Source organism: Pholis gunnellus, assembly GCF_910591455.1.
Source record: "Pholis gunnellus genome assembly, chromosome: 13".
NCBI lineage: Eukaryota > Metazoa > Chordata > Actinopteri > Perciformes > Pholidae > Pholis > Pholis gunnellus.
Window position 1 is genome coordinate 1,788,282 of NC_136540.1, and position 16,200 is coordinate 1,804,481.

The 16,200-nt window shown below is 42.1% G+C and overlaps 1 protein-coding gene across 1 annotated transcript in view; it reads right to left on the bottom strand.

Moving 5' to 3' along the window:
- fstl4 (follistatin-like 4) overlaps positions 1–16,200 on the bottom strand; it is a gene marked incomplete at both ends in the record, with an annotated part of 172,000 nt that overhangs the window by 55,797 nt on the left and 100,003 nt on the right. The window contains 2 exons of the mRNA XM_079172264.1: positions 358–478; positions 4,070–4,260. Coding sequence (XP_079028390.1) covers positions 358–478; positions 4,070–4,260 — 312 coding nt within the window. The remainder of the gene's footprint in view (positions 1–357; positions 479–4,069; positions 4,261–16,200) is intronic.

The window sequence follows — 16,200 nt, forward strand, 5'->3', positions numbered from 1 at the left end:
GGCCATTACGGCCGCTCCAGATGCTGTAATCATGGCCGGGTCTGGGCACAGGAGCCGCTGTGCGATTATCAATATATCCGCGGCTGAAACACTTTTGTCCTGGCGGCTGCTGTGGAGCGGCTGACTGGACAGGAGGTCAGCAGCTTTCTATATAGCGATGACAGTAATCTGTGTTCTTTTTTTGTTTTTAAAAGCATGCCATTTGTACTGCACGATTTAGGTTTTAAAGATGTTAAATTACAACAAATGCATTGGCAGACTGCACAGTTTTACATTTTTAAAGGATAACATGGACAAACACTTTGTGTCTTTGTGTTCTGACGAGGAAGAGGAAGAAAATGAGGATGAAGGACTCACGGAAAGCTGTGTAGAACTCGTGCAGGCTGAGGTGTCCGTCGTTGTTGTAGTCGTCGTAGCGCAGCAGGTCCTGCATGGTGCACTCCAGCAGGCTGTCCTCCAGGTGCTCCTTCATAGAGATCTAACACACGCAAAACACACGGGCTGAGTTCATGCACACAGCTGGACAAAAGACATGTGCAGAGGAACTTGTGGGAAGACCAAGTGATATAGGCAACTATATCATACCAATACACACTGTTCTCACAGCTTATCATATAGCCTTCACTTATCGTTTCCCTCTTCTCATTTCTATTCTGAGCTATCTGCTCTGAGATTATGCACATTCGGTATAAATATAAATTTGACGTTTTTAAAGGCAGAGATATTACACACATTTAACATTTCAGTATTCTTCTGATAGGGTTTCCTTGGTATTATGTTATGAACATGAACAGCTTCATTCACAATCTTAAAGGTGCTAAATTTGATATTCAGAGCTTTAATACGGCTGCAATGTAAAGATAGAGTGGAGTAATGTCTACCTGAGCAGAGAATGAAGTCGCTCTCCCTCCGTGTGCTGTAATCTGAGCTTCTTAGCTGTTTTTCTGTATATAGCTGCGTTGGCCGTGCATGCTATTAGCGCACGTTAGTGCATGTGAGCGTGCCCCACTGGCCAGCTCACGCTCGCTGCTCTGCACTGCGCTCATACGGCGGTTACCGCTTATAACGTTGATCCAACCGACAGCATTGTAGCACCAATCAGGTAAACACTATTAGCTCTGTCAGCTCCTTTTTCCTTAGCGCTGTTAGCACCGTTAGCTGCAAGCAGCCAGCTCAGCAGTGGAAGTGTGTAGCACCTTTAAGATACAGTAGTGTTTAAAACTGTCCATGAACATTCTGTATTTTACATATTTGTGTTTATTGAATTTGATTATTATATACATTTGACTGTTACTGCTCATTACAGTACAGTCTTCATGAAACCTTCAAATGTTGCTGTTCCAAGTGCTAAGCACTGATCACTTGGGTTTCCAGTAGATGCAAAAGTGATTTGAATTAAATTGCCAGCCTGAATACAGTTAGCATTATAAGTAGTGTTTAGAGTGGGCTTTTTTATTCCACCAATGATTACAATATGATTTCCATCAGACGGAAGATGCCTCATGTACATAAACACCCGAATCACAGGAACTGACTCATTCTGAGAGTCATTCCATTCTGTGTGAAAGAGGCGGGTTAAATATGTAATCGGTCATGTAAGTGCTGCTTCTGATTGCTTTCCATTTTAGGAATATCTCTGCTTTTACTGCTAACGCTGGTGCACGTGGCACCTGCGTTAATTCAAAGATGTTCCCCTGGGAAGACGCAGCACTCACTCCTCCATTGTTTGTCATTTACGAGCGCTCTCTTCCACTTTAGTGGTGCGTCTTCCCCGGGGAGCCATCTTTGAAGAGGTAATGTGAGGCAGTTTTAGTGAGATAAACAGGAGGCTGAGCTTCTGCTCAATAACTCCAGTTGCACTATATTCTGTTAAAGATGTTCGTATTTTTTGTAAGAGTTACAAATATTTACTGTATGAAATAAAATAAAAAGCCTATTGCTTGAGTATTATAGATCTTTTAATTTTTTTTTTTCTACATGCAGTTTTAAAGTTTTAAAAAGAAGAAGAAAGTTTTTTTTTAACATGTTGTCAGGCTGAAATGTTATGAGGTGCTGTAATGTAAATCCAACGTTTAATTCTTTCGGCTATGATTTTAAAGCCCCTTAGATATACCCCCCCGTGCACGGTCATCTCCCCCGATTGATTCTGCATGGAGCTGCACTTGTGACATGGCAGATAAGGGGATGTGACACACTTGTTTCCTCCTCTCGCTGCCTACAGCAGACTGCAGTCATGTGTTCACTGACGCACTGATGTGTCTTTGGGCATTTGAGTAAAATATTTCAGATCCAAAATACAGAGCTTTACCCTCTGAGACCGTCTGAGGGATCCCAAAAGGGAAACATTCTGGATGGATGACTGGAAACCATCTCTGAATTCCTTTGGTCCTTAAAAGCATTATGTCTGTGAAGCTGTATTTATGAATTCCTCCAGGATAAGAATGTCCTATCTACAGATTTCCTGGCAACATGTCAGCATTAGTAATTGCCAGCTGTGATTGATCAAAATCTTTTGTTGGATCTTGTAGTGCAGCTCTGTCAGAGAGGGATTTTATTTTTCATTGCTGCAGCTAGAACTAGGCCAAAAATCACTCAATCGTTGTTCATTTTAAATGGGGACAAAGCGGGTTGCCATTCACAACCGCAGAGATGCGACAGAAGATGGATTACTGTGGCATTTTTGCGACTATATTTAGTTTCACTTATTAATCATCAGCTTCTAATAAGCTTGCTATTCAGCGGCATCATAAAGCCATTCTCTTTCCACATAACGAGAAAGAGCTACAGCACATTCAGATTGTTAGAGATTAAGACCGCAAAGCATTTGCCAATTTACTCATCTGGTTGCAGTCCGCTGTCGGCAGCGACACTAACACGGTTCACTGCATTCTGGCAGAAGTCACTGAGACCAAAGCATTGGTTGGGAGGACTCTCATTAACACCCATCTCTGATGCCCATTTCCCGACACCAGATGATGTCTGCAACATTTCAATTCCCTCGCCTTGCAAATGTCAATGCCAATCCTTTCTACTGTTCCCCACCCGGGTCTGATGGGAAGATAACCCCGGTAAACATGTTTTAATGTTAAACAAGATTAATTGCATGTTTGAGCCACATGTCCCTCTACTTTATAGTTTAAGCCCGTGGCCTGGTTTGAAAAAGCATGTTTTCTTTAAACAAAATTGCCAAAAATACACCTTTCATCTAAGCCATTACAGTTCAAGGAACTTCCCGACGTTCCTTGAACCCATCATGTGTGACGAATGCTTCCGTCGGGAAAAGCAGCCAAATTGAAGCTTAAAACTGGGATATTTAATCAAAAACACTTAATTCTACATGACTCATTTAAAATGTCACCCCAAAATAAACCGTTTGCTGTAACCAGAGGAATGCTGCACTCCTCAGCGCAACTGGGAAGCCATGATTGACTCGGCTGAGACAAAAAGTCATGTGACAAAGACTGTGAATCTTACACAGCTTACACAAAGCAGAGCAAAGAGGACAGGAGAGGTTGTTCAATATGTATGGCATGGGGAGCATGCACAGTTGGAAATATAGATTCTATTGTTCTCCAGTTTGATTTATGGCATTATAACTGTGTTGTACTGCTCAAAATACATGTTTGAGTTCTAAAATGTGACAGGAGCAAAACACGTCCCTAAACTTGGTTGCGGTTCAGAGAGATCTGATCGACTGTGGTCCAATGTGAGAAGGGATCGGCTCCGTAAAGGATTTCATCACAACAAATTAGTTCAAATAACATTCTTATCCCTGAACATCAAAATGTCCCGGCTGAGATTTGAAATCTGTGTCTTAGTCGAGGCCACACAGGTTCTCTTCACAGTCTCACATAGAAAGACGAAGGTAATAAATGTTCTGAAGAAAAAACATGCCACCCATGGATGACATACGGCGAACGCATCCCACAATCAGACACCCTTTGTTAAACCTTCACAGGAAGATATATTGCAGGCATATCCCTCCCGTGTCTTCTTTCTCAATCAGTCTTAACCATCCATGTGTCCGTCCACACAGCTGTTAATCAGGCCATCTCAGCTCCACACCCACCTTCTCCAGCTCATCACCGACGAGCCGTCCGTCCTCGTCCGCGTCCAGGTATTTGAACATCGTGTCCACCAGCGCTCGCTTCTCCTCCATGTCTCTCTGCTGGTTCTGCTCTCCAGCTTTCAGCGCTTTGGGCTGCATATCCAGCAGCATGCTCTTCAGCCTGTTGTACTCTGACATGGAGCATGCGTTGCCTGCGGGAGGAAACACACAGATATGGAAGAAAAGACATTTGTTTAACCTCAATTATACAAGCCGAAGCCTTTTGATTGTTCCTGTAAAATTGGATTTAATGAGGAGGAGAGGAAAAAGAGTGCAAGAGGGAAATAATGTGTGTATTTGTGCATGCATGTGTGTCCTAGAGTGTTTATTCTTTTAAAAAATGTTAGTTTTTTGTTTGCATAATTAGTCTGACAGCTTTGAGCTGCAGGGGGGGCAATTAATTACAAGTAATCCTTGAATCCACATAAAAACAAAAGGTAACCATTTAGACCCTCTCAAGCTCCTGTTCCTCCTCTGTGCCATGTGATTAGAGCTCACGTCTCAAACACGACGAGGCGTCTAGCTGCTGATTTTCTGCAAGGCTTTGCCTGACGGAGATGTGCAGAGGAAACGAGAGACCACAAATCAATCACTGAGCATTTTTTTTCTTCACACTTTAAATAAATAATTATGCAAAACACGTCCGTGCCATGCTGTGAGGGACTTGATACTAATGGAGAGCAGAGAAGCAGCTTTTCCTCTTCTTTCCTATCATGTCCCACCTTTGCTTTAGTATTACCCGAGTCTGATGACAGCATGAGAGATGCTGGCAGGAGGGTACGAGGCCCACGTGTAAGTCAGAAGCATGGTGACGAGAACAAATTGTAAAAAGAAAACCTTTCCCAAATGAATAAATCATGAGGCGACGTCCCGAGCAGGAGACCCCCCTCTGAGCGTACTCAGGAACGGATCTAATGGCCTAATCTCCTCCGACAACGCAAAAAAACATCAAAGTTGACAAATGCGAAACGAGCGGACAGGACGGACCTAAAAGAAAGACTCTAGAAGTTTAGTCCCAGCATCTCGTTCTGGTTTTAAAACTCGTAGCAGTGGGGAGTGCTGCCAAAGCACATCTACAGATCTATAGCACTGTAGCTGTCCACAGACCAATCGGTGATGTAACGGATACGTCCACTTCCTATATACAGTATATGGGCTTAAGAGAAGGATAAAACATGACTTGTTTTTATTACACGTACTGCTATCCATTTATGAAAATTGGCATTCTGTCTAAAATCAATAAAGAAAAAAAGAAAATGAGACTTTCTGGAGAAACAGAAAGGGAGAGTGGTTTGTCCAAACAGCTGGAAACCTTCAGATGGGTGACACATTAAAGGAAAATCCGCCAGAACAACTACAATGTGTCTTTTCTAAACACCTACAATCTCACGGGTCATTCTGGAAGGTAGTGACATCTGACCTGCTTTGTCTTTAAGGTATGAGGCCTCGTGTTTGTGACACTCATTGGTTCCTACCAAAGACATACATTTGGGTTGTAAATATATAGTTTAATTTTTAATAAAGGCTAAATGAGATCCTAAAACAGTTGGAATTTGTAGTTTTTAGGAAATGCCACTCAAACAGGTGTAAATTATTTCTTTATTTGAGACTATTTTGAGCTGCGAATAGATACTTATTTGCTGCCCTAGTTTATTGTTTTATTATAAAGAGTCAAAAGAAAATTTCAAGGCCGTTTGAACACAACTTTTTCGGCCATCCCTGCTTTGATGAATTGCATACCGGAGGGAGGGACAGTGTGTATGGAATTATGAGACTGGACTTCTTCATATGAGGCTCTAATTTGTAGAACTCAGACTTGGTAATCAAGTACATCTATCAAAGTGTTTGGATGTGTTGCTTGGTGGCAGATGTCAAACCCAGAAAACAGCAAGTAATGAGAGGAAGTCATCAATTCAATAAATCTCAGTTATCTGGGAGGATTGCACAATATTTGACATGTCCTTAACATCACACATGAACGCACACGCAAAGACACGAACCAAAGAAACCCAGAATGACGCACACATTACAACACGAAGACTTACACACACCCCCACCACTAAGACAATGTGCAGGCTGTCAAGTCAAGGTCTTGGCTAAATCCCTGTTTAATGTTATTCCTGCAGGGGGAATGAGGCGTGAGATGGATCAGACATGAGGGATCATCACCTAGCTGTCATCCCTGTCCCTGCTCTGGAAGGACAGAAACAAATGAACAACCCTCAGGCTGATTTGCATCTCGTCATATATGGAGAGAACAATCCTCTCTTTGCTCAGCCCCCACAAGTATCTCTATACGGAGGGGGAAATATCATGAAAATACATTTCAAAGCAAATTCTACTGTTTTACACGTTAAAGAAAAAAAAAGGCAATTTTAAGACGTGTGTAGGAGGAGACATAATCCGCCAATGTTGCTGCACTGACACAGGCTGGACCGGACTTTTGTTATAACTATTCAACACAAATAATGTCGAACATGATGTATGTATTGTGTTGCGGATATATCTACTGAAATGAACATGCTAACGACCTGTCCTGTCTTGTAATAATACGTCTACAGAGAGAGGCGAGACTGACTCCCTGTAGCTTCCAGTCTGCCCTCATGAGAGGACAAAGAAGTATTGTTAGAGTATCGTAGTATCATTCAACAGAGCAGAATGTGGTTCTCTCCTTTCTTAGTTAGTCTAATCATTAAATTAAATTAATTAAATTGTATTTATTAATTTAAATATTTTATTTTATTTCATTATATTTTATTATATTTTGTATATTTTGTAATATTGTTATAATCCCTCTCCAAGACTTCACCTCCGCCATGGCAGGTGGATTACTCTGAGTGAGCTGGATCTATAGGGCCACAGTGGAGATCACTGTGAGAGTGTGGAGGGAAAAACGGGAAGAGAGAAGATGGATGAAGGAATAAATAAAAGATGAGGGCGAGAGAAGCGTGAGTGAGAACCCGAAGAAATGAGGGGAAGTTATTGCACATTTATGTATTCATGTACCAACGGTGGATCACTGTGGTGTCTTTCTGAAAAATAGCAAAAAAAAGAAAAGGATCCAAAACGAGTAAACGACTCATATTTTTGTTTTGTCCTCAAAACCACCAGGAGATGACTTTACCGGGACAATGGCGGCTCTTCGGCGGTAAGCTGTAGCACAATCCCCAGCGCCGGGTTGGCTCAATTTGTGTTCCGGTGGCCCCGCTAACTGAAGGTTTGTCTTCCGCAGCTGACCAGCTGACCAATAAACAAACTATGCAAACGTACACAGACGGTATACAGCCACCGGTTTGTGGAGCAGTAAGTACGAGAGATAAGCCGACGGCACACACAAAGATCAGAACATTGTTATTTTCAGTTTCAGCAATGTGCTACAATGTTGCGTTTTCTTGCCCCGCTGTTCGTAAATAGTTGCCTTTTTTTTATTTCATAACCGATGACTGTAAACGTAGCTTGTATGGACCCAGAGGAGAAATGCCCCCCCCCCCCCCCCCTATTTCTTTGGATGAAGTGTCTATATCTTGTTCATTGCACCTGTAATGCCCTCTTCCTACACCTTCTACTCTATTCTTCTTCTATGTTACAGCTGGATGTTACAGTGAACGTCCTTTGATTCAGTCTCTTTTTATTCTGCTGAGCACAGCAGCTGCTGCAGTGGCAGAGAAATATCGGTCTGTATTACAGTGCATCCACCGCTGACTCTAACACTGTTTTATTGTTCTAGAGGGAACCACACTCTCTTTATTGCCCGTTTGAAATGTTAGCTGCTTAAGTGAGTGATCCGAAGCTGCTCGCACCGTGGACGCCCAATGTCCCGGAGACGGAGCTCCTCTTCCGCCGCTCGGCGCATCCTCCGAGCTCACACTTTATAAATGTCAGCCAGGGGAAAACACACAGCGGGAGAAACAACCAGAGAAGGAAGTCTCTGTAACGCTAAAGGGAACGGTTTGTATGGGGACAAAAAGTCATGGACGTTTAAAGGGTAAAATCTCTCACGGTGGAAAAAAACTACATACAACATGAAATATGCAGGATGTGTGTATGTGTGTGTGTGGAACCAAGTATGTCAACGTGACTTTTTTTTCCCAATGAATAAAATCTACCAGAAAAAAATAAAACTGTAACTACAGAATGTACTACAGAGATGTGACTATTTCAGAGTAACACATTTAAATTCCTTTTTTTTTCCTCTTAACTTTTAATTAATTATCATTGTCACTCAAGATGCACTAAGTGCAATTTTCCTAGCTGAGTTTGATTTCTGCATATTTAAGAATCTGACTTGCCTATTCAGATTGTATTTTGAAGAACTACAGTTGACAGCAAGGCTCCAGAATAACGTGTTTACCACTAACACAGCTATCTAGCTATTCTTTTATTCTACTGGGTATTTTTATGTTCAAATCTGTAAAAGAAAAAACTGAAATGATGACCTTTAAAACAAGTAAGAGTCAGGAAAGTTTATGTTGTTCATCTCAATGCACAAATATCTTACGTGTTAAAACCATGACCTGAGCCTGACCTTGTGCTACTAAGAGAAAGTAAAACGGTACAAAGCAGTCATACGACCTTTCAAATTCAGATGTGTGTGAATCAAAGAAGCTGTACTTCTTGGTCGAGTTCTTGGCTCTGACTAAAAAGCTGGAGGAAGTGCGAGGGGGAATCCACGGCATCAATGCTTCAGAAGATGAAACCTCCCTGCGATGCCCTCCAGGATGTGAAAGTGCTCTGCGTTCAATTTATGTCTGCCTGACCTCCTCCAGCTCAAACGGTGGGATTATTTCCCCGCCATGCCGTCTGTGTGCCGCTAATATGCGATGGTGATAGACCTCCCTTCCACATAATTATGAATATGATGGACACTCTTTGCTCCTCAGGGCGGCAAGGTCCAAGAGGGCTGAGCCAATCTTGGAAGGTTGACACAAGTCACAGGAGAGCCTCGTATCATAATCACTGCTGGCAGCTGCTTAAATCGGCTTACTGTGAGCTTCATTGTCCACCCAGGATGTCTTCTGTGACTAAAAACACTTAAACCTGCAACTTCCTCCATCTCAATGTTCACCGCTGTTTAAAAAGTATGTTCAACTTGTGAGGAAATGTACTTTTGTACGTACGATTGGGCAAAATAAACAATCTGAGAATTAATTTTTGAGTTCTTGGAATTTGTGCGACAGACTAAACGAGTGATTTAAAAAAAAGAAACAAAAATTAGAGTTAATCCTCAGCTGCATCCTAAAAATAGGTCAACACTGTAGCAGCATTTATTAGAGCAAATGAAGCTAGCATTCGACAGAAGAGCGGCCCCCTGGTGTATCCAAGTAGCGTGTGAGATATTCTGCGGGGAAGTGTAATAAAAAAACCCATAGACACATATATATATATATATATATATATATATATATATATATATATATATATATAAAATACATTGCACGAAACCAACCAGCCATTATTCGAAAACAGCTTGCTCAGCATCCATCCACAAAGAGTAGCAGGAGGAGGCCGGGGGGAGGAGGTGGAGGGAGTGTGCGGCACTTGGGTCAACAGCAGCAGCATGAATGATCAGCAGAGAGAGAGAGAGAGTGTAAGCTGTCAAGTTATTAAGACCTCACCGGATGTTTGACTGTGGCTGGGGGGTCGGAGGAGGAGGCAGCTGATACCATCAGCTGTGAGCTGAGATATCGCCGGTCAGAGCGATGGGCTGAACGACATTCCTGCTTCCTAAATGAATATCCCAAACGGGACAGTTCTTGGGAACTTGTTATTGATAGCGTGAGCAATAATCCCGCGTGAAAAGCAGTAAAAAAGAAAAAAAGTGATGAGTCACGGTTTAAAGTGACTCCAACACATTTCCCAGCTAATACATAACTCCCGTTGATTCAGAACGACGTCTCTAGATTTTAAGAGTACGGGCGAAGCGGTCTGCCAGCTTGCCTCGCCGTACATTCAGCGGAGTGGATCAGCGTGTGCTCGGGAAGCCTTATCAGAGTCTGTGCAGCTTGGCGCAGACTAAATGAGAAACCCCGTCGCAAACACCAAGGCTATTGGCAAAGCGGCGAAGGAGAAATAGTACAGTAGCATTCACTCCCCGGCCCGCCTGTCTATCTGCAAGCCTATCGTCTAGAACCGCCTTCTCAAACTGCACATCAGCACTAAACACATCAGCCCTATATCTCATCCTCCCTCTCTCTCTGGATCCGACTCTCTTTCGCTCTTAGTTACTCGGCGTCACAGAGAATCCCGTCAGTCTGAGGAGAAGCATAGCTTACAAGGGGACATGCAGAGTTTAGTAGCTGCATTGGGCTCCAACAACTGCACTTTGGGATGAAGTTCCCCTCCGAACCAAGTAAATAGTAAGTAAATCTTAGTATTATAAAAAAGACTGGCGTGATTGTTATTGCTGACGCTGCTGCTGCTGTTCTTTTATTAACTAGTGTTGTGACAAAGCCTGCTGAGGCCCCCGTTTCACATTAAGTGTCAATACATTTCACACTTTTCTTTTTTACCCTTTAAGTGTTAATGATCACAATATTAGTGGTTATCATACTGAAGCTGATTGACTCAGCAGGTACAGCTGTTCTTTTAAAACAAGTTGTAATTACTCACCTAATTAGCATGAAGTGCACTGCATGGAGGCTGTATTGGTTATGCCCACGATGAGGAAATTCCTTTCAACTCATTGCACTAGACATCATATTTCAAATTTCGTGTGGCGTGTTGTTCACAGTGTGGCCTCCAAAGAGACGCCACAGAGGCTGGGACTTAAAGCAGCACGCCCCCAACAGATCGCACTTTATATTTAATAACTACGTTACCATCGGGCGGCTCTTTGGCTCTAATAAGATTGAACGCACACCTTGTTAGGTGGTCCAACGGTTTGGGGCAAAACCATGTAAAACATCTGGATGAGGCGTTTGAAGTCATAGTATAGTTTTCTCTCTTTGAAACAACAGAAAACTTTTAGATTTATCTAACAAAATGATGCTACATGGACTCAGGAGTCTGATGTATTTAAACAGATTAGTGTAAAATCTTATCAGGCAAATCTCATGAGATTTTGGTGACATTGGTTGAGATGGGACACGGAACATTAACGGTTTTAACTCCCTTCAGCCGAACTGATTTGGAAGAGAAAACCAATAACTACTCAAAACGTCCAGGGTGTAGTTTACGCAGTGACTTCCTGATGCACTTTGACCTGTTGCAGTGACAGATAGTAGTAGTATGCACACTGAGCGCGATTACAACATCATAACGGATAGAAATGATCGCCAAATGATAAGAGTTTCAGGGATGTTATCTGCTTTAAGTATTTATAGTAGGCCAACGGTGGAAGTTAGCATCAAACTTGTTTCATCGACAAAAAGAAATATCGAATTCTTTAATTGGATTTTCGAATTTTGCAGAAAATAATCTCTCTGCCAAAACAGGAGTCCATGATACTCGGTGTGACGGCGTTTTGTCGTCTCATTTAGCCACTTGTTAGCAACCGCATTTTTTTGATACACTTAAAAGCTTCAAAAATTCACAAGAGGGTCATTTGCTGACGTATTTCATAACTGAGAAACTGTTAGAATATTAGAACCATGTGTTAACCACAGACCTTATTTCAGGCATATAACCAAAAACCCATTCAACAAACCCATCGACTTTGAGACGAGGGAACCGGAAGTGCAACGACGCCGACTCATTTTAGATGTTTAGGACTCACTCCTGCAACACTCTATAAAAGACCCACGTTGTAATCGTGTTTATACACATTTGAGTCTTTTTTAAGCTCTTTTCAGTCAAGCTAATGATGAATACATTTAAAACCAAGTGAACACTCCAAACATGCTTAGTTAGCACAACATCATAAAGAGAAAACAGATTTCCTCTATTTTTCACGAGTAAAGGATGAAGATATTCGGTCTCATCCAACGGCCTTCATTTGCTTCATCCGCGCTGGACATTTTGCGAGTTATTTCCTGCAGAATTCACAATGCCATAACCAAAGTCAATGCAATTTATTATTTTCTGCTTTACATTCTTCATGCTCATTAACACAACATGTGGTTTCTCACAAATTGCTGTTGTCCACTCAAACAGCAAATTTCCTTCTACCTGCATGCGGTTTCGGGCAGTAATAGCATCACACTACTGCCTAATGGTACTCAAGTGGCCCTCGGAGTCATGAACTACATCACGACCTGTAGGACACATAACACAAATAATGACAGAGTTGTTTCAGTGCCAGGTCAACAACAATAACAGAAAGAATAATCAGACCCAAAATATAAATACAGATGCACTGGCACCTTCGGCCCCGGTGAAGCGGATTTGGCGAAAGAAAATAATTACCAAGCCTGCACTCTCGCTAATAGATTGAGACTGGGAACAGGCTCAGGCGTTGATTACATTTTTAGCATCCATCCCTCCTCTCCCTCCCACACCTGCAGTGTAAGTTACAGTAATCTCGAGGCCTTTCACAGCCGTCGCTGAGGCCTGCAAGCTGCTGCCGGATGATCCCAAGAGTATACAGCTTTAAATTGCCTGGGTGTGGGGACCGGAGGAGACGGAGCTGCCTCGGGTTGTATGCGGCCCAACTGAACCCCCACTGACAACAGAGAACCCAGGACCAGCATCCTACATTACCCTGCCCAAATACTGCAGTGACCTTGACGGGGAAAGTTTCACAGAATGGATGATTTTAAGTAACTCAAAGTGGGAGGTAGACTGAAACAAGCAAACTCTTATCTCTCGCTGTACGTTTCCATACATTGCCACAGGGATGTGACAAATTTAGCATTGTTTCCCTCAACATAAAGTCAATGGGGTTTTTCCCAACTCTGTGGCAAACACAAGTTCATGAGACAAATTTTGTTAAACAGGGAAATCGTCACAAATTAACACGCTAAAGTAAAATGCTAACATTAAGCTATAAACGCAATAAACTCATATAAGCGTGAGTATACACACCGAGGCTGTAGAAGTGGACTAGATGGTGTGATGTGTGTAAAGGAATGTGCATATGTTGTCTCCCTTACATGGATGTTATGTAGTTCAATGCATTGCTGGATTCACCTGTGCAGTCCATGACACATTTGCAATTAATCAAATTACCAAAACCAATTGACATGCAGTGAACTTTTGGGCCACCCCCCCCGGGGCCGTTGTCGGCTTCACTTCAGTTGCACGCAAATATCACGCTAATCAACGAGGATGGAGGCGAAGGATTCTGGGCAAGGGTTTGTTCTTCATCGCCCTTACCATCCCATCATCAAGTACTTGCAACACACAGCAATGACACAGCAATGACACAGCAAGCAGGTCAAATTGTTAACCACTTGGCCTCCTTACAAAATGTTCAAAGAACTCAAAAGATTTCCAAGACAATTCCATTTTGTTGGGGAGTCATCAGATAATTGGGCATACGCTAAAGCACACAAGCAGGAATATTATATATTATATTCAACGGAATAAGAGGATAACGGAGGACCAAAATGTTGCAGCAAGTAAAAGCTATGCTCACAGTTTCAGTGGGAGTGATCAGGTAGTTGGCAGCTGTTAGTCTTTTTTTTTTTTTTGCACTGTATGTTCAGATCAGTGATGCAGAGTTCTGACACTTTGAAAACAACAAAAAAAAAAGAACAAGAGGAAGACAGAGATGTACGCTGAGAACACGGCTCTTATTCTTTCTTCTCAGTCGAAGAGGAAAAAGCCTCGTCCCTTTTATCCGAAGGTTTTATCTTTCATCTTGATTCTGTCTATGAGCGTATGCCTTAAGAAGACTCTTCATCTTTCATTCTTTTTTTTTCTTCTTCTCTATAGGTCACAACTTTGCGTCAGTGGCGAAGGCTGAAGTGTTTTGCGTGGGAGTCTGACAGGAGACTTCAACATCTCACAAACAGTACATCAACCGTTGCTGGAAGTGCAACAAACCCTCAACACTGAAGTGTTCACACATCTAATTTACCCGTTTTATTTTAGTATATCTTTGTCAACGTGTGGAAAGCTCTGGCTTCCTGAGAGAGATGGATGGAGGTTCCCCTGGCCACAGCCATGCTTTTTCATCCATTCATCCCTTTAGTTGGGAAGCCCAATATATTTTCTGGTTAACCCCAATCTTTGCTTTACTCGCCAGCGGCTGGAGGCGGGCACGTCACGCCAGGCAAAACATTAAAAGGAATGAAAGAAAAACAGCAGTCTGTACATTGCAGTGTGAAATGGTAATTGAATAATGCTATCACATATCTCAGTCAAATTGGCTGCATACAAGAAGCGTGTGATTTTTCTTTAATTTCAACCAAATTTCATCTTATCAAAGGGAAATTCATTTAGTCTCCGATGTTTTCCCGAGATGAATCGGTCGTCATTATTTGATTCCCTACAATCATGCAACAGCAATGGTGTTTCCATTACCATCAGACGAGGCAAACATAGGGAGCTAATTTCAGCTTTGATGACGGCCCACAATTATAACGAGTATATTTCCCCCTGAGCTAATGAGAGACAAAGCAATCAGTTGATAATGTGGTCATTTATTTCCCTCCCAATAATTACAGTAGTCATTTACTTGTTGGTACATAAAGGTTAATATATTTCGTCCCCTCTTTTCATTCTTTAACTTCATTACTGTGGCCTTTGGGGGGACAGCTGATTGATACACATTGTTCAGGTTTTCTGTATCAGTGCTGCAGATTAAGGTAATTGTGAATATGTTGGTGTGTTACATTTTATTGTTTGATGTGCCGTCATATTGTACTTTATCAAATCAGTCCAGCGAGTCTACCTTAATAACCACAGACGTTATATGCTTCTATAAAAGGTCTGTTTCGATAACCCTAAAAGAAAACATGTTGATATTCAACTTATTTGATTCAGCAATTGCATTTTAAATGTAATGCTTCCCAGATAAGGTTTTCAATAACTCAACTAAGCAACGATTTATATTGAGCCAGTGGAATGTTGAAACGTTTCTGTACTGTAAAACTCCCAACGACTGTTGAGATGAGTATTGAAATCGTTAGATTTTCAAAATCACAAATCCAATCCCTTTCTGTGTCCCACTTTCTATTTTCAGGGAAAATAAAATGGATAAATCAAACAGAACAAGAAGTCAGAGCCCATTTGATTGCACTGCATATCAAATGGTTTGCCCCAAGGTACACTGGCAGCAGAGGACCGATATTGACTCATTAGAGTTTTACAACTGGAGTCCTTCTCTCTGCCAGCAGGTAGAAACAGTAGTGGAGCAGGCCATTAAGCAGAAAACAGAACTAATGAAGGGGGAAATTAACAAAAACACAAACAGATATCACGTGTATTTCCCTGCCTGGCCTCTGTTCATATGGCTTTCCTGTTTCCTGCACGTCGCCTCCTCGGTTCATTTTGTGAAGCTATCTGGGTCACACACACATCTACCGCCGTTCGGGGAAGTCATCAAACCAAACGCAGAAAGAAATACAAGAAATGTGTTTTGTCAAAGTGTTCCCGTGAATAATGAGGTGACCTGGATGAACGATGAGTCGTCTGACCTTTCAGCCTCCAGAATATTTATAGAAATGACCACAGTACAAACGTAAAACAGGTACATTTATCATCAGTGGTGCGTATAAAAAGACTAACATGTACCACATTTTAACTGTGTTCCTTCAGAGAATTGCTTGAAAAAGAATAAGTGCTTTTTAGTCTAGTCGGGATATTTCTTTCAACCCTTTTCCTAAATGCACTCTTTATGAATTCATTCTCAGGGATGAACGGCTTTCCGACATAACAATTTAAAAAACAGCGGGAGCCGGTCCTTCAGTCAGCAGCTTGTCAACGAGAATGACACATTTCAAAGCCTTGGATCCTGAGCTATTTAAATACCCGTTGGCTTCCTGCCCCCACAGGGTCCTGGGCCAAGCCTCCATATCCGTCCCCTCATGCCAAAGACTGTCACTCACCACACAAAAAACCCCAAGAGGAGCTGTCTTTGAGCTCCGATGTGTTGATTTAATTCATGGTATGCCATGCTATGCAATTCTCAAATAAATGACTACTGCTGTCCAGTGATGTACTCGACATGTGAACCAGAACAGCAGAGAGAGAGAGAGAGAGAGAGAGAG